The following is a 27,603-nucleotide window of genomic DNA, read 5'->3' on the forward strand; positions in this document are numbered from 1 at the left end:
GGGGGAAACTGGTTCGCACAGTGGGTTAAGACATGGGCTTTTCACCTCTGCAACCGGGTTTCCAATCCAATATCTAGCATAGTGGGAGCAAAGTCCCCTCTGTCTGCTGGCTGTAGTAGAGGGAGCTTTACTCTGTTTTAGACTGTGCTGTACTTGACTGGGAGAGCTTGATACCAACATAGGGTGCCTGAATACAATTCAACTTGCATCTTTAACATAAAAACATCTCAAAGCACTTCATCAAGGTGTAATTTAAAAAATGGACAACAAGCCTAAGGTGGGGGGGGGGGGGGGTGGGTGTTGTGGCTGAAGGGATTTAAGTAGAAGGTTGAGAATTTTACATTTGAGGTTTTGGGAGCCAAGGTCAGTAAGGACAGAGTGGATGGGTGAGCGGGACTTGGCGCAGGATAGGACACAGGTAGTGGAGTTTTGGATGGGCTGAAGTTTACAGAGAGTGAAGGATGGGAAGTCGGCCAGGAAAATATTGGAATAGTCGGTTCTGGAGGTGACAAAGGCACAGATAAAGGTTTCAGTGGCAGACAGGCTGAGGCTGGGTTGGGGGGGGGGGGGGGGAAGGCGAGTGATGTCACGAAGTTGGAAGTATGCGGTCTTTGTGAAGGGGAAGATATGAGGTTGAAAGTTCAGAGTGGGGTTGAATAGGATTGTGAACTCCTAGCTTTTCTCAAGTGCCCTTTGCTCCACATTTTTAATAGCTATGAATGTCGCCAGGCAGAATAACATTCACATTTCAGTGAGACTTGTTCATAGTTCAATTACACAATATTGGTTGGTTTTTATGGGAATTTGCGGAAGGAGAATTATGTTCGGTGCAATTTTCCTGTTGTATAGTTGTTGCTATGGAGACAACTGCAGGGTGTGTTCACTTGGTTTCCAAAGTTGAATAGTTGGGGTTGTACGTGCAGAAACAAGAGGCTACCAACAAAAGCAAAGGCACCGCCTGTAACCTTTTCAGTGTATAAATAATACAGACCCACCGATTTCAGTGGACCTGGCATAATTTTACCTGCTAGTGTGTTTCGGAATTCAGGACTTATAATTGTGAGCAATTTTACCCATAAGAAGCGAGAAAGAGAGAGAAAAAGAGAGCGTGTGTGAGAGAGAGAGAGAGAGAGTATGTGTGTGTGAGAGAGAGAGAGAGAGAGAGAGTGTGTGTGTGAGAGAGGGAGAGGGAGAAAGAGAGAGTGTGTGTGTGAGAGAAAGAGATAAAGAGCATTTATATAGCCTTCCAACACAAGGCGTCCCAAAGAGTTTTACAGCCAATGAGTGCCTTTTTAAAGTAATCACTGTTGTAATGTAGGAAACACGGCAGCCGATTTGTGCACAGCAAGCTCTCACAGACAGTGATGAGATAATTAAGCAGATAATTTGTTTTTTTAGTGATGTTGGTTGAGGGATAAATATTGGCCAGAAAGTGCCGTGGGATCTTTTACATCCACCTGAGAGAGTAGACGGGGCGTCAGTTTGACATCTCATGCGAAAGACAGCACCTCTGACAGTGCAGCACTCCCTCAGCACTGCACTGGGCGTGTCAGCCTAGATTTTAGTGCTATTGGGCCCAAATTTGGCCAGTACAGATTTCTGTAGAACTCCAAGGGCACCAAAAATCTTCGGGCTGAGATTGGCTGCTCCCCAGCCTCTCCTCCATGATGGCGTAGCGTGGCAACTGGATTCGGGGGCGGAGCCAGGTCCCGGTGCTGAAAACAGTGGCGGGACCTCTGCACATGCCCGCTAGAGTGTGCGCGCATGCGCATTGGCTCCTCGCCCCCAGAATCTGAGTGCGTGTGATGGATGCAGGCTGTGTGGAGGGGCTGATGCTCGCCATCCCATCCCGGGCCGAGTGGCCTGCCGCACAGGTGGGCCGCTGCCTTCCCATGCTGAGGGCTACAAGAGACAGGTTGGTGGGGGGAAGAGTTTTGATCCGGGGGTGGGGGGGGGGAGGGGAAGAGTTTTGATGGGGCGGGGGTGGGGAGGGGAGGGGAAGAGTTCTGATCGGGGAGGGGGGAGAAAAGAATCTTTAAAGATTTTCTAGTACTTTAATATCTAGCTAGCTTTACTAAAAATATACTCAGTTTAATCAGGCTGATAGTGTTATGATAGAAATGCTAGTTATTTTTTAAATCCCAAGCAGCGAGACTGGACAGGGTGTTATCAGCCTGATTTGGAGGCTACCTGCGCTGATCTCTTAATTCACCGCAGGGTTTTTCAGAACGTACAAAAGTGGCCACTTACTCTGGCCTAACTTAGTTTGGAGTAAGTTTTAGCTGGCTAAACTGGCTTAAATGGCCAAAACAGGCGTAAGTGGCTGGTAACGCCCCCTTTTGAAAAAAAAACTAATCTAAAAAAAAAACGCAACTAACTCACTTACACTGGAGCAACTTAAATGGGGAGAATCGCGATTTTTAAGTTACTCCAAAAAAAAAATAGTTGCTCCCTTGGGCCCAAGTGTCTGGAGTGGGATTTGTATCAGAAAAGCTAGAAATGCAAAAAACAAGCTCGGTGACAAATATATGTCACTGTGGGACCGGCACTCAAATCTCTTGGTGGCAGAGAGCAGTCAGGATATTGGACTCAACATGACGGTAAAACACTTCCAGACAGTGAAAACTGTATAGGGTGGTGAGGTTTAAGTGCCCTGTGTGTTTACAACAGTTATCAGTTCAAGTGAAATCGTCAGCAGATGATAACAAAAACCTGTAATCCAACAGAGCTGCACTCTAAAGGCCTTTTAGCAGCCATTACGCGAGCACCAAGTTCAAGATTCAGAATCCCCTGTTGCTTTTCAGTAGTGCTGGGTGATCATCCAGCAATGCACCATGGAGAAACATGGCTATCATCAACAACAACTTGCATTTATATAGCGCCTTTAACGTAGTAAAACACCCCAAGTCGCTTCACAGGAATGTTATCAAACAAAATTTGACACCGATTAGGGCATATTAGGGCAGGTGACCAAAAGATTGGTCAAAGAGATAGGTTTTAAGGAGCGTTTTAAAGATGGGAGAGGATTTCCGCCACAAATCCGTTCCCTAGCCACCGACTCCAACCCTCTCCCTGGCAACTATCTGAGGCTCAACCAGACAGTTCGCAAACCTTGGTGTCATATTTGAGATGAGCTTCCAACCACATATCTGCGTCATCATTAAGACCGCCTATTTCCACCTCCATAACATCGCCCAACTCTGTCCCTGTCTCAGCTCATCGGCCGCGGAAACCCTCATCCATCCATGGTTACCTCTAGACTTGACGATTCCATCGCACTCCTGGCTGGCCTCCCACATTCTACCCTGTGTAAACTGGAGCTGATACAAAGCTCTGCTGCCCGTGTCGCAAGAGTATCACAGAAAGACTTCAGCCTCTGCTCTGATCGTGTAAGCTGGAGCCAAGCTCTGGAGAATGTGGGGTTCGTTCTGTTGGAACCCCACGCTGCCTCTTTGGAAGTCAGTTGCACTTACTAAGCAAGTTGAATGTAATGAAAACAAGTCTTAAATGAATTTCCTCCTCTGGAATTGTTTCTTCAGTAAACAAAATGATTCTGGGTGCAGTCCTGGTAATTTGAATACAGCCAGGCATGTCAGTCTATTTTTTATTTTTAAGATTGTTGACCTACAGTGCCTCCCAGTCACTCACTCACCCACGGGTCCCCAAAGGCCTCGATTTTAAAATTCTCATCCTTGTGTTCAAACATGGCTTCGCCCCCTCCCTATCTCTGCAACCTCCTGCAGTCCCACAACCCTCCAAGATCTTGCCGATCCTTCAATTCTGTGGCCTTTTGTCCAACCCCCCTTCCTTCGCTCCACCATTGGCGGCCGTGCCTTCAGCCACCGAGGCCCCAAGCTCTGGAATTCCCTCCCTACACCTCTCCACCTCACTCTCCTCCTTCCAAGACCCTCCTTAAAACCTACCTCTTTGACCAAGCTTTTGGTCACACCTGTCCGAATCTCTCCTTCTTTGGTTTGGTGTCAATTTTGGGCTGAATGCTCTCCTGTGAAACACCTGGGGATGTTTTACCACATTAAAAGGTGCCATATAAACTCAGGCTGTTGTTGTTGACCAGCAGCGAGGACTTCCTGCAAAGCACCTGCCAATTGTGGGCAGTAAACGTACGACACGAGCAGAAACTGAATCCGCGTAGTAGAGTTTAACTCTGCCCGCTGCTAAGATCATGGCATCATGCACACACCCGTCTCATAATGCTACTAAACAGGAGGTTTCAGTAGAAAACTCAGAGGGGCCAAAATTGCTCCCTTTTCAAAGAGGTGTTACCGCCTCAAAGAGGCATTGACGGTGTGGAAAGCACTCACCGCTCGGTCAGCGCAGAGTTCCCGACAATCGTGACACTGCCCTGGTTATTTTTTGGGGTGGTGGAGGTTCCCGCCCCGCCGGTGTTCCCCCTTTCCACCCCGCTTGGGAAGTTGCCCACCGGTCGCCGCTCGGTGTCCCCGACAGCTTGCCCCCCTTGCGGGAAACTGCCCCTGCGCATCCGCCCTTAAAGGGGAGGGTGCCCTGCCGCGGCCGCCATTTTATTTTAATTGTCGGGCCGACTCCCGAGGTCGGCCCGACAATGGCGGCCACGGGTTCGGCCGGGCCTCCAACAGGCAGCCCCGCACCCCCTCTTGGGTACTGGATCGCTGGCCTGGCCGAAGCCCTCCCTGGTAACCCAGTGGGTGCCACTAACGTGGCTGCAGAGCTCGCGGTGGCCATCCCCTTGGATTGGGGTGGAGAAAAATCTTAATCATCGGTCGGAGGGCAATTTCAGCCCTTGATACTTTTAAATGTAGTGACTTTGTTTTATTAGGTGACAGCAGTGATTGCCAAGCCAACTAGGATGGCGACTACTTTAGGATGATCCTGGTTGACGAGGTCATGGCACAATTACATCTTGTGTGCACAGTGACCAGAGGCTACGCTGCCTGCGCCGCCCCCGGTACATACTCTGCCGCTGCTTCACGGAGTTGTAACTTGCAAGAAAAGCCTGGGAGAATGACGTTCTTAGCTTGGTTCACAGGAGGGGGCAGACGGGGCCTTGATTTACCCTCTCATCTGCGTTGGAGTGTCAGTCTAGATTTTGTGTGGGTGAATCTGTAGTTTGCTTTGTCTCTTTGCATCTTGTCACTCACCGCCCACGCCCCCCACCACGCCAAAAAAATCCCAGCAGCAATATAAAAAGCCTCAATATCACAGTTTCTCACTGCCCTTGCCAAATATGATACATGCACTGCCAGTACACGCTGTACTGCAGCTGAAGTTAATGGTTGACAACAAACTGGTTTATTATGCGACAACACAGCTGTTGGGAGTTACGCTTGCTGTGGAAAGAATCAGCCGACTCCAGAACCCAACCCACTCCCTAGTCCGCGGGGCTGAAAAGAAAGACGTTTACACAGAGCCTTTCAAAACCTCCCAAAGTGCTTTACAGACAATGAATTACTTATGAAGTGGAAATCACTGTTGCAGTGTAGGAAACGTGGCACCTAATTTTCACATAGTAAGATCCCACAAACATCAATGAGATACTGAGCAGGTATCTGTTTTAGCCATGTCGGTTGAAGGATAAATATTGGACCAGGTTATCCAGGAGAACTCCCCTGCTCTTCTTCGAAACAGTACCGTGGGATCTTTTATGTCGACAGAAGAAGACAGACAGGGGCTCGATTTACCGTCTCATCTGAAAGACGGCACCTCTGCATTGGAGTGTCAGTCTGGATTTTGCGTTCAAGTCTCTGGAGTGGGTCTTGAACCCACAGTCTTCTGCCTCAGAGGCGGGAGTGCCATGGCGAACCCAAGTTAGGAGTTGAGTACTTCTTTTCCATAGAGGAAAGACTAGAAGGATGATCTGGGTCTTTCACGACTGTAGGACATCCCAAAGCTTTTTACAGCCAGTGAAGTACTTACTTTTTGAAGTATAGTCACCGCTGTAATGTAGGAAACGCTGCGGCCAATTTGCACACAGCATGGTCCCACAAACAGCAACGATCAGATAATCTGTTTTAGCGATGTTGGTCAGGACACCGGGGATATCTCTACAGCTCCTCTTCGAATAGTGCAACGGAATCTTTTACATCCACCTGAGAGGTTTAACGTCTCACCCGAAATCCTAAACTGCACATTAGCACTGGTATAGGAAGCCCATCAACAATGTGCATCAATCCTGAAACACTAACTTCTGATCAGCGCTACTCTAGTTGATGACCAAAGACAAGAGGCAAAGCAAGCTACAGATTCTCAGACCAAAGAGAGTGTTACAAATGTGGAGCTAACTTTGTTTAATTTGTTATTAAAAAGGAGCAAATGGTGCCTTTTGATCCTAGATCAGTTTGATTAATTTAATTTGGCTCAGTGGGTAACACTCTCGCCTCTGAGTCAGAAAGGACTTGAGCACAAAACCCAGGCTGACACTCCCAGTACAGTGCTGAGGGAGTACTGCACTGTCGGAGGTGCCGTCTTTCGGATGAGACGTTAAACCGAGGCCCCGTCTGCTCTCTCAGGTGGATGTAAAAGATCCCATGGCACTATTTAGCAGAAGAGCAGGGGCCAATATTTATCCCTCAATCAACATGACAAAAAACAGATTATCTGGTCATTATCACTTTGCTGTTTGTGGGAGCTTGCTGTGCTCAAATTGGCTGCCGCGTTTCCCACATTACAACAGTGTCCACACTCCAAAAAATACTTTATTGGCTGTGAAGCGCTTTGAGACGTCTGGTGGTCGTGAAAGGCGCTATAGAAATCCAAGTCTTTCTTTAATTTGCTAATATTCATATCAATGCAAATATCTTGAATTTCCTTTCGTCCAATGTGAGGTCGCTTAAACATTAGGTGAGACAGCGGTTCTCAAACTGGGATCCGCGGACCCCTGGGGGTCAGTCGAGACTTTCCATGGGGTCCACGAAATAATCTGAAGAGTAAGATTCGGAGACTTTGAGAGGAGAGGACTTTTCAAAATAACTGGGGTGTATCAGCTCAGCAGCTTTCACTCACAGACCTTGAATAAATGGTCTGGAGTAAGTGAATGGGCAGCGGCCAGACACTGGCCTGCTGTAGCCGCTATATGGCTGGCTCGTCTAGGAGGAGAGCCCGTATGGAAAAGTGCCGTGACAAGATTGCCAGTGAAGGGAACGGTCAGAAATGGTTTCAGCAGTGGAACCGATACAAGTCAGCACGGAGGAAGATGATGTAGACTGGGTTGTGTTGGACTCAACACGTAAGCCCCCACAGGTTACCATAATCAAATTCTGGCCTTCGCTGCAGGTACAAGTCAGAACAAAGAGGGGGCCAGAAAGTTAGGAGGAAAATAAGGAAGGCACGGCAGAAAATTGTCAAAAGGAATTAGCAGCTGGATTCATTGCCAAGAAAAGTGGATAGGCATTTGTGTCAGAAAGATAAAGCCTACAGGTCAGTAAGTTGGCAAGTTAGACTCTTGTCAAACATCACACTAAGAATAGACAGACTCTGCAGTGAGAAGCAGGTACACCCATCTCACTGATATCTGTAAGTGAATACCTGTTTTCTTAAAAGCATTATGAAGGCACTCCTTACATGCAGCACTTTCATGTTATGATCAACGTTCCCTGTAAACTGCGCGGCCTAGAACCAATGTTAAGTGTTTTACACGTGAAACTGTGGGCCGCACACCCAATTGAAATGGGGGGGGGGGGGGGAAGATTGATTATGAGTATTATATAGTATTATAATCTAGATGAGGGGGTGGCTGTGATTACTAATCCATTTGAAAAGGAGTTCTTCAACCCAAAAATTTGAGAACCACTGATCTAGGCGGACATCCAATGTAGTGCTGAGGGAGTCATCATCATCATCATAGGCAGTACCTCAGAATCGAGGAAGACTTGCTTCCACTCCTGAAGTGAGTTCTTTAGTGGCTGAACAGTCCAATACGAGAGCCACAGACTCTGTCACAGATGGGACAGACAGTCGTTGAGGGAAGGAGTGGGTGGGACTGGTTTGCCACACCTCTTTCCGCTGTCTGCGCTTGATTTCTGCATGCTCTCGGCGTTGAGATTTGAGGTGCTTAGTGCCCTCTCGGATGCACTTCCTCCACTTAGGGCGGTCTTGGGCCAGGGACACCCAGGTGTCAGTGGGAATGTCGCACTTTATCAGGGAGGCTTTGAAGGTGTCCTTGTAGCGTTTCTGCTGCCCACCTTTGGCTCGTTTGTCATGAAGGAGCTCCGAGTAGAGCACTTGCTTTGGGAGTCTCGTGTCTGGCATGCGGACTATGTGGCCTGCCCAGCGGAGCTGATCCAGTGTGGTCAGTGCTTCAATGCTGGGGATGTTGGCCTGGTCGAGGACGCTGATGTTGGTGCATCTGTCCTCCCAGGGGATTTGTAGGATCTTGCGGGGACATCTCTGCAGAGACAGTGCGGCACTGTGGGAGGTGCCATCTTTCGCATGTGACGTTAAACCGAGGTCCCGTCTGCTCTCTCAAGGTGGATGCAAAAGATCCCGTAGCACTATTTGAAGAAGTGCGGGGAGTTCTCCCCCCGGTGTCCTGGCCAATATTTATCCCCCAATCAAAACATCACTAAAAACTGATTATCTGGTCATTTATCTCATTGGGAGCTTGCTGTGCACAAATTGGCTGCTGCGTTTCCCATATTACAACAGTGACACTTCAAAAATACCAATTGGCTGTAAAAGCATTATTAAAATATTCTTTACATGCAACACTCTCATATTATGAGTGTTCCGTAGTATTATAATCTAGGTGGGGGGTCCGTGATTACTAATTGAAAGGAGTGTTTCAATCCAAAAAGTTTGCAAACCATAGCTAACAGTCCTACTTGTCTCAAGGACATACATGAAGTGACTCTTGGCAGAGGAAAGCAAGTGGGATGTTCCTTCCTCCTGCCTGTGAAACTTGTTGAGATCCACACTTACAAAAATGCAGTTTATTCAGGTATTTCAATACGTCGCCTTTGCCAAATTCATGAATGCCGTGTTTGTTAAGTTCGTCCAACGCCTGGCTCCAAAAGAATTACGGCATCAAAAGCAGTTTTCTGGCTGTATCTGATGATGGGATTGGCCAGAAGGCTCATTTTTCACTTGTTGTTCGAGGAAGAAGAGTCTTGCAGGGCCTCAGGCTTTCTCACAAGCACTTTGCATCCAACAAATTACTTTCAGAGTACGGGCACGGCTGTTAAGCAGGTACACGTGAGCCAATTGCACACAGCAAGGTCCCGCAAACAACCATGAGATGAGTGACCAATGACTCTGGGCCTTCTGGCGGCAGAGATTGAAAGACTTGGATTTATATAGCGCCTTTCACAACTACCGGACGTCTCAAAGCGCTTTACAGCCAAGGAAGTACTTTTGGGGTGCAGTCACTGTTGTAATGTGGGAAATGCGGCAGCCCAATTTGCGCACAGCAAGCTCCCACACACAGCAATGTGATAATGACCCGATAATCTGATTTTGTTCTGTTGATTGAGGGATATTGGGCTCAATTTTGGTCATGACTTGCTCCAATTTTTTTGGAGTAAGTTGGGTTTTTCTGGTGCAAGTTAAAAAATGCCATTTTCCCCAATAGACTTGCTGCAGAGGAACTCGGTTAGGTACGATTTTTTTTTAGTTGAGTTTTTTTTTTCAAAAGGGGGCGTTCCCAGCCACTTACGGCAGTTTTGGCCATTTATGCCACTTTGGCCAGCTAAAACTTACTCCAAATCCACTCAGGTCAGCGTATGTGGCCAGCTCTGAAAAACATTGCGGGCAGTTAAGAACTCGGCGCAGGTTAGTACATTTAAAGCACCAAGCACCAAAGCACTAAACAAAGCACAAAAATAAGCATTCAATGACAAATAAAAAATAGAAGGAAGCTGAGAGGAGCTGCACCAAGACTTACAAAGAACTAAACAAACCACAAAAAGTAATAAGCAATCAATCAATAACAAATAAAACATAGAAGTCCTACCTTTATGCCAGAAACAAGTTTGTTTTTTAAAGCCCCCCCCACCCCAAAAAAAACACCCTCCCCGCCTCCCCCCCACCCCCCCAACACAACTCTCCTCCTCCCCCCAATCAAAACTCTCCTCACTAAACAAAGCACAACCATCAATAAATAAAAAATAAAACTCAAGTCCTACCTCGGTCCGGGAAGTCAGCGGGCCGGCCGGCCTGTGCAGGAAGCCACTCGGCCGGGGACAGGGTTCGGCGAGCATGGGTGGGGTCCCTTCGGCCTGGGATAGGGACTGCGAGCATCGGGTCCTGCTCACAGCCCATAGGACATGCTGGGAGGGCGAGAAACATGCGTGCAGACTTCACTGCGCATGCGCGCAGCTGTCGGCAGTGTTTTCTGCGCTGGGCTGTTGCTCCGCCCCCCACTTTACTATCTATGCCCATGCTGCGACACCGGAGACTCGGCAGAGCGGGCAGGATGGGGCCACTTTTTTTCGCCGCCGTTTCCAGCGCGCAAAGTCGGCGCATTTAGGGCAAGTGCGCCGAAAAAAAGGGTTGGGGAAAATTGGGCCCAAATATCGGCCAGGACACCGGGGATAACTCCCCTTGCTCTTCTTCGAAATAGTGTCGTGGGATCGTTTACGTCCACCTGAGAGAGCAGACGGGACTCGGTTTAACGTCTCATCCGAAAGACGGCACCTCCGATAGTGTATTGAGGGAGACGTGTGGGCCAGGCCATTGGGAAAGCTCCCTGCTCTTTGAATAGTGCCATTGGAAATTTTTACATCCACCTAAATAGACACATCAGGCTCGGTTTAACGGCTCGGCCAAAAGATATCACCACCAATATCGTCGCACTCCCTCCGTACTGTAATGATGTGTCAACCTAGATTGTGTATTCCCTCATGTTGCTTATAGTAAAGCAGAGGATATGCTGCGTTAGGCAGTTTGAGCAGTCAGTCGAGGAGGCGGGAGCTCGGAGCAGCGCGAGTCCGGGGTCGGCGAGAGGCCTATAAAGGCCAGCGGGAGTCAGGCAGTTCGAGCAGGTCGAGGAGGCGGGAGCTCGGAGCAGGGCGAGTCCGGGGTCGGCGAGAGGCGTACCGGTGCAGCTACAGGGAGAAGGCAAAGAAAGAAACAAAGGTGACGTCACAGCCTAGGGGGTAAGTGATTAGCTGGTGATTGGTGAGTAGTTTTTATTTTTCTTCTTATATTAGTCAGTAACTTTTAACATTGTTGTTGCCAATTTAAGTGTATCTAAGGGTTAAGTCATGGCAGGAGAGCTCGGTCGGGTGTTATGCTCCTCCTGTACCATGTGGGAACTCAGGGACACTTCCGGTGTCCCCGACGACTACGTGTGCGGGAAGTGTATCCGCCTCCAGCTCCTGACGGACCGCGTTGCGGAGTTGGAGCTGAGAGTGGATTCACTCTGGAGCATCCACGATGCTGAGAATGACGTGAGTATCACGTGTAGCGAGTTGGTCTTACCGCAGGGAAACGGTCCACAGCCAGATAGGGAATGGAAGACCAGCAGGAAGAGTAGTGCAAGGAAGGTAGTGCAGGGGTCCCCTGTGGTCATCCCCCTGCAAAACAGATACACTGTTTTGAGTACTGTTGAGAGGGATGACTCATCAGGGGAGGGCAGCAGCAGCCAAGTTCATGGCACCGTGGCTGGCTCTGCTGCACAGGAGGGCAAGAAAAAGAGTGGGACAGCAATAGTGATAGGGGATTCAATGGTGAGGGGAATAGATAGGCGTTTCTGCGGCCGCGACCGAGACTCCAGGATGGTATGTTGCCTCCCTGGTGCAAGGGTCAAGGATGTCTCGGAGCGGGTGCAGGACATTCTGAAATGGGAGGGAGAACAGCCAGTTGTCGTGGTGCACATTGGTACCAACGACATAGGTAAAAAAAGGGATGAGGTCCTACGAAACGAATTTAAGGAGCTAGGAGCTAAATTAAAAAGTAGGACCTCAAAAGTAGTAATCTCGGGATTGCTACCAGTGCCACGTGATAGTCAGAGTAGGAATCGCAGGATAGCGCAGATGAATACGTGGCTTGAGCAGTGGTGCAGCAGGGAGGGATTCAAATTCCTGGGGCATTGGGACCGGTTCTGGGGGAGGTGGGACCAGTACAAACCGGACGGTCTGCACCTGGGCAGGACCGGAACCAATGTCCTAGGGGGAGTGTTTGCTAGTGCTGTTGGGGAGGATTTAAACTAATATGGCAGGGGGATGGGAACCAATGCAGGGAGACAGAGGGAAACAAAAAGGAGGCAAAAGCAAAAGACAGAAAGGAGATGAGGAAAAGTGGAGGGCGGAGAAACCCAAGGCAAAGAACAAAAAGGGCCACTGTACAGCAAAATTCTAAAAGGACAAAGGGTGTTAAAAAAACAAGCCTGAAGGCTTTGTGTCTTAATGCAAGGAGTATCCGCAATAAGATGGATGAATTAATTGTGCAAATAGATGTTAATAAATATGATGTGATTGGGATTACGGAGACGTGGCTCCAGGATGATCAGGGCTGGGAACTCAACATTCAGGGGTATTCAACATTCAGGAAGGATAGAATAAAAGGAAAAGGAGGTGGGGTAGCATTGTTGGTTAAAGAGGAGATTAATGCAATAGTTAGGAAAGACATTAGCTTGGATGATGTGGAATCTATATGGGTAGAGCTGCAGAACACCAAAGGGCAAAAAACGTTAGTAGGAGTTGTGTACAGACCTCCAAACAGTAATAGGGATGTTGGGGAGGGCATCAAACAGGAAATTAGCGGTGCATGCAATAAAGGTGTAGCAGTTATAATGGGTGACTTTAATATGCACATAGATTGGGCTAGCCAAACTGGAAGCAATACGGTGGAGGAGGATTTCCTGGAGTGCATAAGGGATGGTTTTCTAGACCAATATGTTGAGGAACCAACTAGGGGGGAGGCCATCTTAGACTGGGTGTTGTGTAATGAGAGAGGATTAATTAGCAATCTCATTGTGCGAGGCCCCTTGGGGAAGAGTGACCATAATATGGTGGAATTCTGCATTAGGATGGAGAATGAAACAGTAAATTCAGAGACCATGGTCCAGAACTTAAAGAAGGGTAACTTTGAAGGTATGAGGCGTGAATTGGCTAGGATAGATTGGCGAATGATACTTAGGGGGTTGACTGTGGATGGGCAATGGCAGACATTTAGAGACCGCATGGATGAATTACAACAATTGTACATTCCTGTCTGGCGTAAAAATAAAAAAGGGAAGGTGGCTCAACCGTGGCTATCTAGTAAATCAGGGATAGTATTAAAGCCAAGGAAGTGGCATACAAATTGGCCAGAAATAGCAGCGAACCTGGGGACTGGGAGAAATTTAGAACTCAGCAGAGGAGGACAAAGGGTTTGATTAGGGCAGGGAAAATGGAGTACGAGAAGAAGCTTGCAGGGAACATTAAGGTGGATTGCAAAAGTTTCTATAGGTATGTAAAGAGAAAAAGGTTAGTAAAGACAAACGTAGGTCCCCTGCAGTCAGAATCAGGGGAAGTCATAACGGGGAACAAAGAAAGGGCAGACCAATTGAACAAGTACTTTGGTTCGGTATTCACTAAGGAGGATACAAACAACCTCCTTAGTGAAAGGGGTCAGAGGGTCTAGTAAGGAGGGGGAACTGAGGGAAATCTTTATTAGTCGGGAAATTGTGTTGGGGAAATTGAAGGACGATAAATCCCCAGGGCCTGATGGACTGCATCACAGAGTACTTAAGGAGGTGGCCTTGGAAATAGCGGATGCATTGACAGTCATTTTCCAACATTCCATTGACTCTGGATCAGTTCCTATGGAGTGGAGGGTAGCCAATGTAACCCCACTTTTAAAAAAAGGAGGGAGAGAGAAAACAGGGAATTATAGACCGGTCAGCCTGACCTCAGTAGTGGGTAAAATGATGGAATCAATTATTAAGGATGTCATAGCAGTGCATCTGGAAAATGGTGACATGATAGGTCCAAGTCAGCATGGATTTGTGAAAGGGAAATCATGCTTGACAAATCTTCTGGAATTTTTTGAGGATGTTTCCAGTAAAGTGGACAAAGGAGAACCAGTTGATGTGGTATATTTGGACTTTCAGAAGGCTTTCGACAAGAGATTAATGTGCAAAGTTAAAGCACATGGGATTGGGGGTAGTGTGCTGACGTGGATTGAGAACTGGTTGTCAGACAGGAAGCAAAGAGTAGGAGTAAACGGGTACTTTTCAGAATGGCAGGCAGTGACTAGTGGGGTGCCGCAAGGTTCTGTGCTGGGGCCCCAGCTGTTTACATTGTACATTAATGATTTAGACGAGGGGATTAAATGCAGTATCTCCAAATTTGCGGATGACACTAAGTTGGGTGGCAGTGTGAGCTGCGAGGAGGATGCTATTAGGCTGCAGAGTGACTTGGATAGGTTAGGTGAGTGGGCAAATGCATGGCAGATGAAGTATAATGTGGATAAATGTGAGGTTATCCACTTTGGTGGTAAAAACAGAGAGACAGACTATTATCTGAATGGTGACAGATTTGGAAAAGGGAAGGTGCAACGAGACCTGGGTGTCATGGTACATTAGTCATTGAAGGTTAGCATGCAGGTACAGCAGGCGGTTAAGAAAGCAAATGGCATGTTGGCCTTCATAGCGAGGGGATTTGAATACAGGGGCAGGGAGGTGTTGCTACAGTTGTACAGGGCCTTGGTGAGGCCACACCTGGAGTATTGTGTACAGTTTTGGTCTCCTAACCTGAGGAAGGACATTCTTGCTATTGAGGGAGTGCAGCGAAGATTCACCAGACTGATTCCCGGGATGGCGGGACTGACCTATCAAGAAAGACTGGATCAACTGGGCTTGTATTCACTGGAGTTCAGAAGAATGAGAGGGGACCTCATAGAAACGTTTAAAATTCTGACGGGTTTAGACAGGTTAGATGCAGGAAGAATGTTCCCAATGTTGGGGAAGTCCAGAACCAGGGGTCACAGTCTGAGGATAAGGGGTAAGCCATTTAGGACCGAGATGAGGAGAAACTTCTTCACCCAGAGAGTGGTGAACCTGTGGATTTCTCTACCACAGAAAGTAGTTGAGGCCAATTCACTAAATATATTCAAAAGGGAGTTAGATGAAGTCCTTACTACTCGGGGGATCAAGCGTTATGGCGAGAAAGCAGGAAGGGGGTACTGAAGTTTCATGTTCAGCCATGAACTCATTGAATGGCGGTGCAGGCTAGAAGGGCTGAATGGCCTGCTCCTGCACCTATTTTCTATGTTTCTATGTTATAGTGAAAGGAAGATTGTGCTTTGCAAGTCATAATACATTATTCTACTGCTAAAGTGAACCAGAGACTTGAGCACAAAAATCTAAAATTATAGCATGATTACAGCACAGAAGGAGGCCATTCGGCTCGTCGAGCCCGTGCCGGCTCTCTGCAAGAGCACTTCAGCTAGTCCCACTCCCCTGCCTTTTCTCATCAGCCCTGCAATTTTTTTTCCTTCAGGTACTAATCTAATTCCCTTTTGAAAGCCACGATTGAGTCTGCCCCCAGCACCCTCTCAGGCAGCGCATTCCAGGTCGTAATCACTCACTGCATAAAAAAGTTTATCCTCATGTCGCCTTTGGTTCTTCTGCTAATCACCTTAAATCTGTGTCCTCTGGTTCTCCACCCTTCCGCCAATGGGAACAGTTTCTCTCGATCTACTCTGTCCAGACCCCTCATGACCTCTATCAAATCTCCTCTCAATCATCTCTGCTCTTTGGAGATCTAGGCTGACACTCTACTGCATATTGTCGGAGGTGCCGTCTTTCGGATGAGATGTTAAACCGAGGTCCTGTCTGCTCTCTCAGGTGGACATAAAAGATCCCAGGGCACTATTTCGAAAAAGAGCAGGGGAGTTCTCCTGGCCAATATTGATCCCTCAAAACAGATTATCTGTTCATCATCACATTGCTGTTTATGGGAGCTTGCTGTGCGTTTCCTACATTACAACAGTGACTATGCTTCAAAATAATTTATTTGGCTGTGTTTTTTGGCTTGTGACATCCTGAGGTTGTGAAGTGCGCTATATAAATGCAAGTCTTTCTTTATTTAAAGTGTTACACTGCGACATTACTTCTGAACCAGTGAACAAATGATTGAAAGTAGGATCGCTGTTAATCCTGGGGCCATGTAACTCTGCAAGGGCCAATTAGTGAGAATGTGCAGATTCTAATTTGTCGGGGACAAAGTTTAATTTCAGGAAATGCTATCAAACCCAAAACTGTAACAAGGAATAATGCAGCGCAGTGGGAAAATCAGTTTCACTCTGAAGTCCGGAGTTAACACTTCAGGATAATGCTCTGGAACCTCTTCCTCGCATCAGATTCCATCTCCAGTGAAAAAACCCGACCACCAACCTGCTTCAAATCTAGACGGCCTTTTTGGACTGTCGCTGAAGCCCTTCAGCGATCTCCCCTCAGCCTTGATGACCGATGGCAAAATGCTTGGATGAACTGCGACATACGGAATGGATTCCTTACAGAGGACCCCACAGTACAACCTGAAGGATCAAACCTTCCTCGCAAACAGTGGACAACCGTCAACCGCCTCAGAACCGGTCATGGTCGATGCTACCTCCTTCTCTACAGGTGGAAGATTAAAGCATCTCCATCATGTGACTGTGGAGCTCCGAATCAGACCCTGGAGCACGTCACTGAACACTGCCCTCAGAGGACATTCGCAGGCAGCCTACAAGATACCCACGCTGTTACACCGGAAGCTTTCCAACTTGGATATTGATGTTTGATTTGCTACGACCATACGAAAGAAGAAGTGCAAAAAAGTTGAACATGTAAACCCCGGGTCGATCTTCGGGGCAAGGCGGCTTTTGTTTTCCTCTTGTAGTGACCTTGCCTGCTGCTGGTGTATACTGAACCCCCCCCCCCCCCCCGCATTGTTGTTGGGCGAAGTCCATCACGAGAGTGAACTCATCAAATGTTATAACCTACCTGAGTCTCTGGGGCCAGAGCTCAACCCCGCTGCTGTCTCTACCGCTTCACGTTTTGGGCTTGGGCTGGCTGAAGGGAGCTGGCCTAGCAGCATAGTGTCCAAGGAGTCGTCTGCCTTTCTGCGGTTACAGTCTTTGGGCAGCGGAGTATCTGCACGAAGAAATACATCACACATCAGTCAACATCACCAAGGGAATACACATTAAATGGTACGACACACAGAAGTGTAGAGGAACAAAGGAGTGCAGGTCCGCAGACCCCTGAAGGTAGCAGGCCAGGTAGATAAGGTGGTTAAGAAGGCATACGGAATACTTGCCTTTATTAGCCGAGGCATAGAATACAAAAGCAGGGAGGTTATGCTTGAACTGTGTAAAACACTAGTTAGGCCACAGCTAGAGTACTGCGTGCAGTTCTGGTCACCACATTACAGGAAAGATGTGATTACACTAGAGAGGTACAGAGGAGATTTACGAGGATGTTGCCTGGACTGGAGAATTTTAGCTATGAGGAAAGATTGGATCGGCTGGGGTTGTCTTCTTTGGAACAGAGGAGGCTGAGGGGAGACCTAATTGAGGTGTATAAAATTATGAGGGGCGGTGATAAGATGGACCTATTTCCCTTAGCAGAGGGGTCAACAACCACGGGGCATAAGAGGTTTAGAGGGGATTTGAGGGAAGATTGCTTCACCCACAGGGTGGTGGGGGTCTGGAACTCACTGCCTGAAAGGGTGGTAGAGGCAGAAACCCTCACCACATTTAAAAAGTACTTGGATGTGCACTTGAAGTGCCATAACCTGCAGGGCTACGGACCAAGAGCTGGAAAGTGGGATTAGGCTGGATAGCTCTTTGTCAGCCGGTGCGGACACAATGGGCCGAAATGGCTTCCTTCTCCACCGTGAACAGACAGAAGAAGCAGCAGAGGCAGGGTAGGTAGGGAACACCAGATAAATGGATTAGACACAGGCGAGAGGAGAACAGTGTGGGTGTTCACACTTGCGCTTTACAATGTATCTTCAATACTGGAATTACAACAAAGAGAAAAAGTGAAGATGGGAAATGTAAAGAGAAAGAAAAACTTGCGTTCATATGGCGCCACTGTTGTAATGTAGTGAAACGCAGTAACCAATTTGCGCACAGCAAGCACCCACAAATAGCAATGTGATGATGATCAGATAATTAAAAAAAAAAAATTAAGTGTTGATTGAGGGATAAATATTGACCAGGACACCGAGGATAACTCCCCCACTCTTCTTCGAAATGGTGCCATGGGATCTTTTATTGCCAATCCCGACTTGCCCTTGAGAAGGTAATGTTACAACTGAGTGTCTCGCTGGACCATTTCAGAGGGCAGTAAAGAGTCAACCACTTTGCTGTGGGTCTAGAGTCACATATAGGCCAGACCGGGTAAGGACGGCAGATTTCCTTCTTTAAAGGATATTAGTGAACCAGATGGGTTTTCATGACAATCTGACAAGTTTCACGGTCACTTTTACTGATACACTGTACCAGCTTTTTATTTCACACTTATGATACTCCACTGGCTTGGTTATATAGAGCTCGGCATTCTGCCTTTGTTGATTGTGACTCCGCGATGACTGCACATGGTAGGTGCTTCTAGCTCTCTTTTACTCTCCCCCGCTCCAACTCTTCACCGAGGACAGTGGAGGTAGATTTACTCTCCGTGTGGTTCTTGGCCAGCCGGCATCGGAACACTCCGACCACCCCACCCCTACCCATCTGGGGCGGGGCCCGATAGGGTAGACAGAAAGACGTTTCCACTTGTGGGGGAGACTAGGTGCCATGATCAATTTTTTTTTTCTTGCTCCTAATTCTTATGACTAGAGGGTCATGCTGATAGGGTGAGATGAAGTAGGGTGGGAGGAGGCTCGTGTGGAGCATAAACATTGGCATAGACCAGTTGGGCTGTTTGGCCTGTTTCTGTGCTGTACACTCGATGGCAGGGGTTAAATGAAGAATAAAACTCTCGTTCCTGTGTTCTATCAACATCCCTCAACCGCAACTGCTGACACCAGCCTTCCTTACAGCCTGACCGAGACTGAAATGGTGAGTCAGAATCTGAATGCAGTCCCAGAAACGAGAGGAAGATATCCCAATTCCCAAGTAGTTTTTTTCACAAACGATCACAGCCACAACAAAATGGTAGGCCTCAGGAGAGCAAAATGTTTGAACATAAGACATAGGAGCAGGAGTAGGCCATTCGGCCCCTCGATCCTGCTCCGCCCCATTCAACGAGATCATGGCTTATCTTTGACCTCAACTCCACCTTCCCGCCCTATCCCCATATCCTTTGGTTCCCACCCTTTAAGAGGCTGTGTGGTCCATTCAAAATACCGTTTTTTCCCATTGAAAAGTCTGCGCTGGAGACCCAGCGCTGCATGGACGCGTGATTTAAAGGAGACATTGGCCATAATTATAAGATAGTTGCTAAAAAATCCAGTAAGGAATTCAGGATAATATTATTTACCCAGAGAGTGGTGAGAATGCGGTATGTGCTACCACAGGGAGTGGTGGAGGTGAATCGCATAGATGCATTTAAGGGGAAGCTCAATAAACTCAATCTCAGATAGGACATACTGCAATTGTATATAGCCTGTGGTGAGACCACACCTGGAGCATTGTGTACAGTTTTGGTCTCCTTACCCAAGGAAGGATATACTTGCCACAGAGGGAGTGCAACGAAGGTTCACCAGACTGATTCCTGGGATGGGGGGATTGTCCTATGAGGAGAGATTGAGCAGACTAGGCCTGTATTCTCTAGAGTTGAAGAATGAGGTGATCTCATTGAAACATACAAAATTCTTACAGGGCTTGACAGGGTAGATGCAGGGAGGATGTTTCCCCTGGCTGGGGAGTCTAGAACCAGAGGTCACAGTCTCAGAATAAGGGGTCGGCCATTTAGGACTGAGATGAGGAGAAATTTCTTCACTCAGAGGGTGGTGAATCTTGGAATTCTCTGCCCCAGAGGGCTGCGGATGCTCAGTCTTTGAGTATAATCAAGTCAGAGATCGATAAAAGTTTTGAATATTAAGGGAATCAAGGGATAGTGCAGGAAACTGGCGTTGAGGTAGAAGATCAGCAGGTTCGAGGGGCCGAATGGCCTACTCTTGCTCCTAATTCTTATGACTAGAGGGTCATGCTGATAGGGTGAGATGGAGTAGGGTGGGAGGAGGCTCGTGTGGAGCATACACATTGGCATAGACCAGTTGGGCTGTTTGGCCTGTTTCTGTGCTGTACACTCGATGGCAGGGGTTAAATGAAGAATAAAACTCTCGTTCCTGTGTTCTATCAACATCCCTCAACCGCAATTGCTGACACCAGCCTTCCTTACAGCCTGACCGAGACTGAAATGGTGAGTCAGTATCTGAATGCAGTCCCAGAAACGAGAGGAAGATATCCCAATTCCCTTTTGACATCCAGTTCCCAAGTAGTTTTTTTCCCCAAACGATCCCAGCCACAACAAAATGGTGGACCTCAGGAGAGCAAAATGTTTGAACATAAGACATAGGAGCAGGAGTAGGCCATTCGGCCCCTCGATCCTGCTCCGCCATTCAACGAGATCATGGCTGATCTTTGACCTCAACTCCACCTTCCCGCCCTATCCCCATATCCCTTGGTTCCCATAGAATCCAACAATCTATCGATCTCTGTCTTGAATGTACTCAACGACTGAGCAGACACAGCCCTCTGGGGCACAGAATTCCTAATATTCACAACACTTTGAGCGAAGAGGTTTCTCCTCATCTCAGGCTGACACTCCAGTGCAGTGCTGAGCAAGTGCTGCACTGTCGGAGGTGCCGTCTTTCGGATGAGACGTTGAACCGAAGCCCCGTCTGCTCTCTCAGGTGGACGTAAAAGATCCCATTTTCGAAGAAGAGTAGGGGAGTTCTCCCCGGTGTCCTGGCCAATATTTATCCCTCAATCCACATAACAAAAACAGATTATCTGGTCATTATCACATTGCTGTTTGTGAGAGCTTGCTGTGCGCAAGCTGGCAGCCACGTTTCCCGCATTATAACAGTGACTACACCCCAAAAAGTACTTACTAGGCTGTAAAGCGCTTTGAGACGTCCAGTGATCGTGAAAGGCGCTATATAAATCCAAGTCTTTTTTTCTTTCTAAATGGCTGACCCCTTATTCTAAGACTGTGACCCCCTAGATCTAGATGTTTGATCCCTAATGCGGGTGGCCAGGAGGGGCAACAGAAGGACTTCAAGGATAGGGAGTGTCGTGGTTGTGATGTGGTCCTTTGAAATGTTTATTATTGCTTAATGGCTATCTCCCTGAGCACGGATGGGGCAAGCTCATCAAAGTGCAGTCAGGTTCTGGTCCTTTGGCTAACTAACAGAAAACAGAGAGTCGGAATAAATGGGTCATTTTCCGGTTGGCAAACAGTAAATAGTGGGGTGCTGCAGGGATCAGTGCTGGGGCCTCAACTATTTACAGTCGATATTAATGACTTGGATGAAGGGACCGAGTATAATGTAGCCAAGTTTGCTGATGATACAAAGATGGGTGGGAAAGCACATTGCAGATTTTTTGTGTCCTCCTCACAAAGAGATATAGACAGGCTAAGTCAGTAGGCAAAAATTGGATGGAGAATAATGTGGGAAAATGTGAGGCAGCACTTTGGCAGGAAAAATAGAAAAGCAAATTATAATTTAAATGGAGAAAAATTGCAAAGTGCTGCAGTACAGAGGGACCTGAGGATCCTTGTGCATGACACACAAAAAGTTAGTATGCAGGTACAGCAAGTAATCAGGAAGGCAAATGGACTGTTGGCCTTTATTGCAAGGGGGATAGAGTATAAAAGCAGAGAAGTCCTGCTACAAATGTACAGGGTATTAGTGAGGCCACACTAGAGTACTGCGTACAGTTTTGGTGTCCGTATTTAAGGAAGGATATACTTGAACTGGAGGCTGTTCAGAAAAGGTTCATGAGGTTGATTCCGGAGAGGGTTGACTTATGAAGAAAGGTTGTGTAGGTTAGGCCTATACTCATTCGAGTTCAGAAAAATGAGAGGTGATCTTATTGAAACATATAAGATGATGAGGGGGCTCAACAAGGTTCACTCGTAGGGGAAACTAAAACTAGGGGGCATAGTCTCAGAATAAGGGGCCGCTCATTTAAAACTGAGATGAGGAGGAATTTCTTCTCTCAGAGGGTTGTAAATCTATGGAATTCTCCGCCCCAGAGAGCTGTGGAGGTTGGGTCATTGAATATATTTAAGGCGGAGATAGACAGATTTTTGAGTGGTAAGGGAATAAAGGGTTATGGGGAGTGGACAGGGAAGTGGAGCTGAGTCCATGATCAGATCAGCCATGATCTTATTGAATGGTGGAGCAGGCTCGAGGGGCCAAATGGCCGACTCCTGATCCTATTTCTTGTATTTTTTTATGTTTGATGCTCCATGTGCTGGAAAACTCCTAGTTTAGATGTGAAATTTCAGTCCCGGCCAACCCCAATGCTAATCCCAATCCTCCATCTCCAAAGACAGACACCTGAACCCGAGAATCTTTGGCCTAGGATAGAACACATCCAAAGCATAATACTGCAATCCAGCTTCTGACAAAAAAAACGTGGAATTATATTGTGCCTCAGGACGTTCCAAAGTGCTTTGAAGCCAAATAAGTACTTTTGAAGTGTTGTCACTGTTGTAATGTACACAGAAGCCGTGCCTTTGGGACCCAACGAATTCCAGAAATTTTCACTAAAGCACCGGATACCATAACTCACGAGTCCCTGAGGCCTGTCTGAACTGACACTACTCGGTCTCCTTCACAAGTTTGCTTTCTCTGCAAGTTATTTTCTCAGCAAGGACTCTATCTGCCAGGGGTCAGCGGGGGACTTTTTTGGACGCTGTTCCGATTTGAAGGCGAGAGAGAAACATAGAAAATAGGTGCAGCAGTAGGCCATTCGGGTGATGGGTGAGCGGGACTTGGTGCGAGTTAGGATACGGGTAGCCGGGTTTTGGATGACCTCAAGTTTACGTAGGGTAGAATGTGGGAGGCCAGCCAGGAATGTGTTGGAGCAGTCTAGAGGTAACAAAGGCATGGATGAGGGTTTCAGCAGCAGAAGAGCCGAGGCAGGGATGGAGGCGGGCGATGTTACAGAGGTGGAAATAGGCCACGGATATGCCGGAAGCTCATTTGAGGGTCAACTATGACACCAAGGTTACGAATAGTCTGGTTCAGCCTCAGACAGAGGTTGGGGAGAGGGATGATGTCAGTGGCTGGGGAACAAAGTTTTTGGCAGGGACTGAAAATAAAGGCTCAGTCTTCCCAATTTTTAATTGGAGAAAATTTCTGCTGATCCAGAACTGGATGTCAGACAAGCAGTCTGACAATTTAGAGACCGTGGAGGGGTTGAGAGAAGCGGTAGTGAGGTAGAGCTGGGTGTCATCAGCGTAAATGAGGAAACTGATGGCGTGTTTTCAGATGATGTCGCCAAGGGGCAGCATAGATGAGAAAGAGGAGGGGTTCAAGGATAGATCTTTGGTGGACCCCAGAGGTAACGATGCGGGGGTGGGAAGAAAAGCCATTGCAGGTGATTCTCTGGCTGCGATTAGATAGATAAGAATGGAACCAGGCGAGTGCAGTCCCACCCAGCTGGACGACAGTGGAGAGGTGTTGGACGAGGATGGAGTGGCCAACCGTGTCAAAGACTTCAGACAGGCCAAGAAGGATGAGGAGGGATAGTTTACCTTTGTCACAGTCCTAAGTTGATGCCATTTGGGACTTTGATGAGAGATAATAAGACAATAAGAATTATACTCCATGTATCTGTGCATACATTGATGCATATTAGCCTTGGGGGTCCCATACAAAATATTAAACCCATGTTCATAAAAATCTCAAATTGAAGATATTAACAGATTTTGATATCTTGTTTTCAGATATACATGCATTTAAGGGAAAGCTAGAAAAGTACATGAGGGAGAGTACCTGCGGGTACAGTGAGCAATTAGGAAGACAAATGGCATGTTGGCTATTATTGCAAGAGGGTTGGAGTATAAAAGTAAAGTAGTCTTACTACAGTTGTACAAGGCTTTTGTGAGACCACATCTGGAGTGCTGCACACAGTTTTGGTCTCCTTCTTTGAGAAAGGACATATATGCCTTCGAGGAGGTGCAATGAAGGTTCACTAGATTGATTCCTGGGATGAGAGGGTTGCCCTATGAGGACAGATTGGTTAGATTGGGTCTATACTCTCTGGAGTTCAGAAGAATGAGAGGCGATCTCATTGTAACATACGAGATTCTGAGGGAGATTAACAGGGTAGATGCTGAGAGGTTGTTTCCCCCTGGGCTAGAGTGTCTAGAACCAGGGGGCACAGTCTCAGGATAAGGGGTCGGCCATTTAAGACAGAGATGAGGAGGAATGTCTTCACTCAGAGGGTTGTAAATCTTTGGATTTCTCTGCCCAAAAGAGCTGTGGATGCTCAGTCATTGAGTATATTCAAGGCTGAGATAAAGAGAGTTTTGGGGCCGAAATTGCCTCTCTCAGAAAGGCCAATGTGGCGCTAAAGTGTTTTCACCTGGGCACGACAGCCAGAGCAACCCCCCTACCCCGGAATTGCCCCCAGAGCTCTGCGCGGCAAAAAGTGGTTTGCTCGCGCCCCGCATGCACGCTGATGTCTCGGGGACGATTGCCCCGCAGGACGCAAGGTCGGTGTGGGGCAATGCCACCGACAGCTTCTCAGGACGAGAATCTGTGGTGGCTGTGGTGCCCCGGCCTTAAAGGGGAGGTGGTAGCGCTGCTGCCGCCATCTGTTTTCAGTTGGCCCGATAATGGCGGCCGCTGGTCAACCCTTGGGTACCAGGCCCACTGGAGAGAGGGGGAGAGAGGAGTGAGAGAGAGAGGAGGGAGGGAGAGGAGGAGTGAGGGAGAGAAAGAAGGAAGGAGGGAGAGAGAGAGGAGGGAGGGAGAGAGGAGGGAGGGAGAGGAGGAGGGAGGGAGAGAGAGAAGGAAGGAGGGAGAGAGAGAGGAGGGAGGGAGAGGAGGAGTGAGGGAGGGAGAGGAGGAGTGAGGGAGAGAGAGGAGGGAGGGAGGGAGAGAGAGGAGGGAGGGAGAGAGAGAGGAGGGAGGGAGAGAGGAGGGAGGGAGAGGAGGAGGAGGGAGGGAGAGAGGAGGGAGGGAGAGAGGAGGGAGGGAGAGAGGAGGGAGGGAGAGAGGAGGGAGGGAGAGAGGAGGGAGGGAGAGGAGGAGAGAGGGAGAGGAGGAGAGAGGGAGAGAGAGGAGGAGGGAGGGAGAGGAGGAGGGAGGGAGAGGAGGAGGGGGAGAGGAGGAGGGAGGGAGGGAGAGAGGAGAGAGAGAGAGAGAGAGGAGGGAGAGGGAGTGAGAGAGAGAGGAGGGAGAGAGAGGAGGAAGGGAGAGGGAGAGGGAGAGAGGAGGGAGAGGGAGAGAAAGGAAAAGAGAGAGGAGGGAGGGAGGGAGAGAAAGGAGGGAGGGAGGGAGAGAGAGGAGGGAGGGAGGGAGAGAGAGGAGGGAAGGAGGGAGAGAGAGGAGGGAGGGAGGGAGAGAGAGGAGGGAGGGAGGGAGAGAGAGGAGGGAGGGAGGGAGAGAGAGGAGGGAGGGAGGGAGAGGAGGGAGGGAGGGAGAGAGAGGAGGGAGGGAGGGAGAGAGAGGAGGGAGGGAGGGAGAGAGAGGAGGGAGGGAGGGAGAGAGAGGAGGGAGGGAGGGAGAGAGAGAAGGGAGGGAGCGAGAGAGGGGAGGGAGGGAGGGAGGGAGAGAGAGGAGGGAGGGAGGGAGACAGAGAGAGAGAAGGGAGAGGGAGGAGGGAGAGAGAGGAACGAGGAGGGAGAGAGAGGGAGGGAGGGAGAGAGAGGGAGGGAGGGAGAGAGAGGGAGGGAGGGAGAGAGAGGGAAGGAGGGAGAGAGAGGGAAGGAGGGAGAGAGAGGGAAGGAGGGAGAGAGAGGGAAGGAGGGAGAGAGAGGGAAGGAGGGAGAGAGAGGGAAGGAGGGAGAGAGAGGGAAGGAGGGAGAGAGCGGGAAGGAGGGAGAGAGCGGGAAGGAGGGAGAGAGAGGGAAGGAGGGAGAGAGAGGGAAGGAGGGAGAGAGAGGGAAGGAGGGAGAGAGAGGGAAGGAGGGAGAGAGAGGGAAGGAGGGAGAGAGAGGGAGGGAGGGAGAGAGAGGGAAGGAGGGAGAGAGAGGGAGGGAGAGAGTGGAGGGAGAGGGAAGGAGGGAGAGAGTGGAGGGAGAGAGAGTGGAGGGAGAGCGAGTGGAGGGAGAGCGAGTGGAGGGAGAGCGAGTGGAGGGAGAGCGAGTGGAGGGAGAGCGAGTGGAGGGAGAGCGAGTGGAGGGAGAGCGAGTGGAGGGAGAGCGAGTGGAGGAGAGCGAGTGGAGGGAGAGCGAGTGGAGGGAGAGCGAGTGGAGGGAGAGCGAGTGGAGGGAGAGCGAGTGGAGGGAGAGCGAGTGGAGGGAGAGCGAGTGGAGGGAGAGCGAGTGGAGGGAGAGCGAGTGGAGGGAGAGCGAGTGGAGGGAGAGCGAGTGGAGGGAGAGCGAGTGGAGGGAGAGCGAGTGGAGGGAGAGCGAGTGGAGGGAGAGCGAGTGGAGGGAGAGCGAGTGGAGGGAGAGCGAGTGGAGGGAGAGCGTGTGGAGAGCGAGTGGAGGGAGAGCGAGTGGAGGGAGAGCGAGTGGAGGGAGAGCGAGTGGAGGGAGAGCGAGTGGAGGGAGAGCGAGTGGAGGGAGAGCGAGTGGAGGGAGAGAGAGTGGAGGGAGAGAGAGTGGAGGGAGAGAGTGTGGAGGGAGAGAGAGTGGAGGGAGGGAGAGTGGAGGGAGGGAGAGTGGAGGGAGAGAGCGTGGAGGGAGAGAGCGTGGAGGGAGAGAGCGTGGAGGGAGAGAGAGTGGAGGGAGGGAAAGGAGGAGGGAGGGAAAGGAGGAGGGAGGGAAAGGAGGAGGGAGGGAGAGGAGGAGGGAGGGAAAGGAGGAGGGAGGGAAAGGAGGAGGGAGGGAGAGGAGGATGGAGGGAGAGGAGGATGGAGGGAGAGGAGGATGGAGGGAGAGGAGGATGGAGGGAGAGGAGGAGGGAGGGAAAGGAGGAGGGAGGGAAAGGAGGAGGGAGGGAAAGGAGGAGGGAGGGAGAGGCGGAGGGAGGGAGAGGAGGAGAGAGGGAAAGGAGGAGGGAGGGAGAGGAGGATGGAGGGATAGGAGGATGGAGGGAGAGGAGGAGGGAGGGAGAGGAGGAGGGAGGGAGAGGAGGAGGGAGCGAGTTCAGGAGGGAGGGAGAGGAGGAGCGAGGGAGAGGAGGATGGAGAGGTTGTGAGTGAGAGAGGAGGGAGGAAGAGAGGAGGGAGTGAGAGGAGGAGGGAGGGAGAGAGGAGGGAGGGAGAGGAGGAGGGAGGGAAAGGAGGAGCGAGGGAGAGGAGGATGGAGAGGTTGTGAGTGAGAGAGGAGGGAGGAAGAGAGGAGGGAGGGAGAGGAGGAGGGAGGGAGAGAGGAGGGAGGGAGAGAGGAGGGAGGGAGAGAGGATGGAGGGAGAGAGGATGGAGGGAGAGAGGATGGAGGGAGAGAGGATGGAGGAGAGAGGATGGAGGGAGAGAGGATGGAGGGAGAGAGGATGGAGGGAGAGGGAGGAGAGAGAGGAGGGAGGGAGAGAGGGAGAGTGGGGGGGGAGGGAGAGTGGGTAGAGAGGGGGAGAGGAGGGAGGGAGAGAGGAGGGAAGGAGGAGGGAGGGAGAGAGGAGG

General features: G+C 49.3%; 1 protein-coding gene across 2 annotated transcripts in view; it reads right to left on the bottom strand.

Annotated features, from left to right (window-relative positions):
* LOC139237984 (sterile alpha motif domain-containing protein 1-like) overlaps positions 1 to 27,603 on the bottom strand; it is an 83,323-nt gene that overhangs the window by 13,162 nt on the left and 42,558 nt on the right. For both annotated transcript variants that reach the window (XM_070867356.1, XM_070867354.1), the window contains exon 5: positions 16,904 to 17,053. In XM_070867356.1, the coding sequence (XP_070723457.1) occupies positions 16,904 to 17,053 (150 nt within the window). The remainder of the gene's footprint in view (positions 1 to 16,903; positions 17,054 to 27,603) is intronic.

The sequence above is a fragment of the Pristiophorus japonicus genome, chromosome 24 (assembly GCF_044704955.1).
Source record: "Pristiophorus japonicus isolate sPriJap1 chromosome 24, sPriJap1.hap1, whole genome shotgun sequence".
Taxonomy (NCBI): domain Eukaryota; kingdom Metazoa; phylum Chordata; class Chondrichthyes; family Pristiophoridae; genus Pristiophorus; species Pristiophorus japonicus.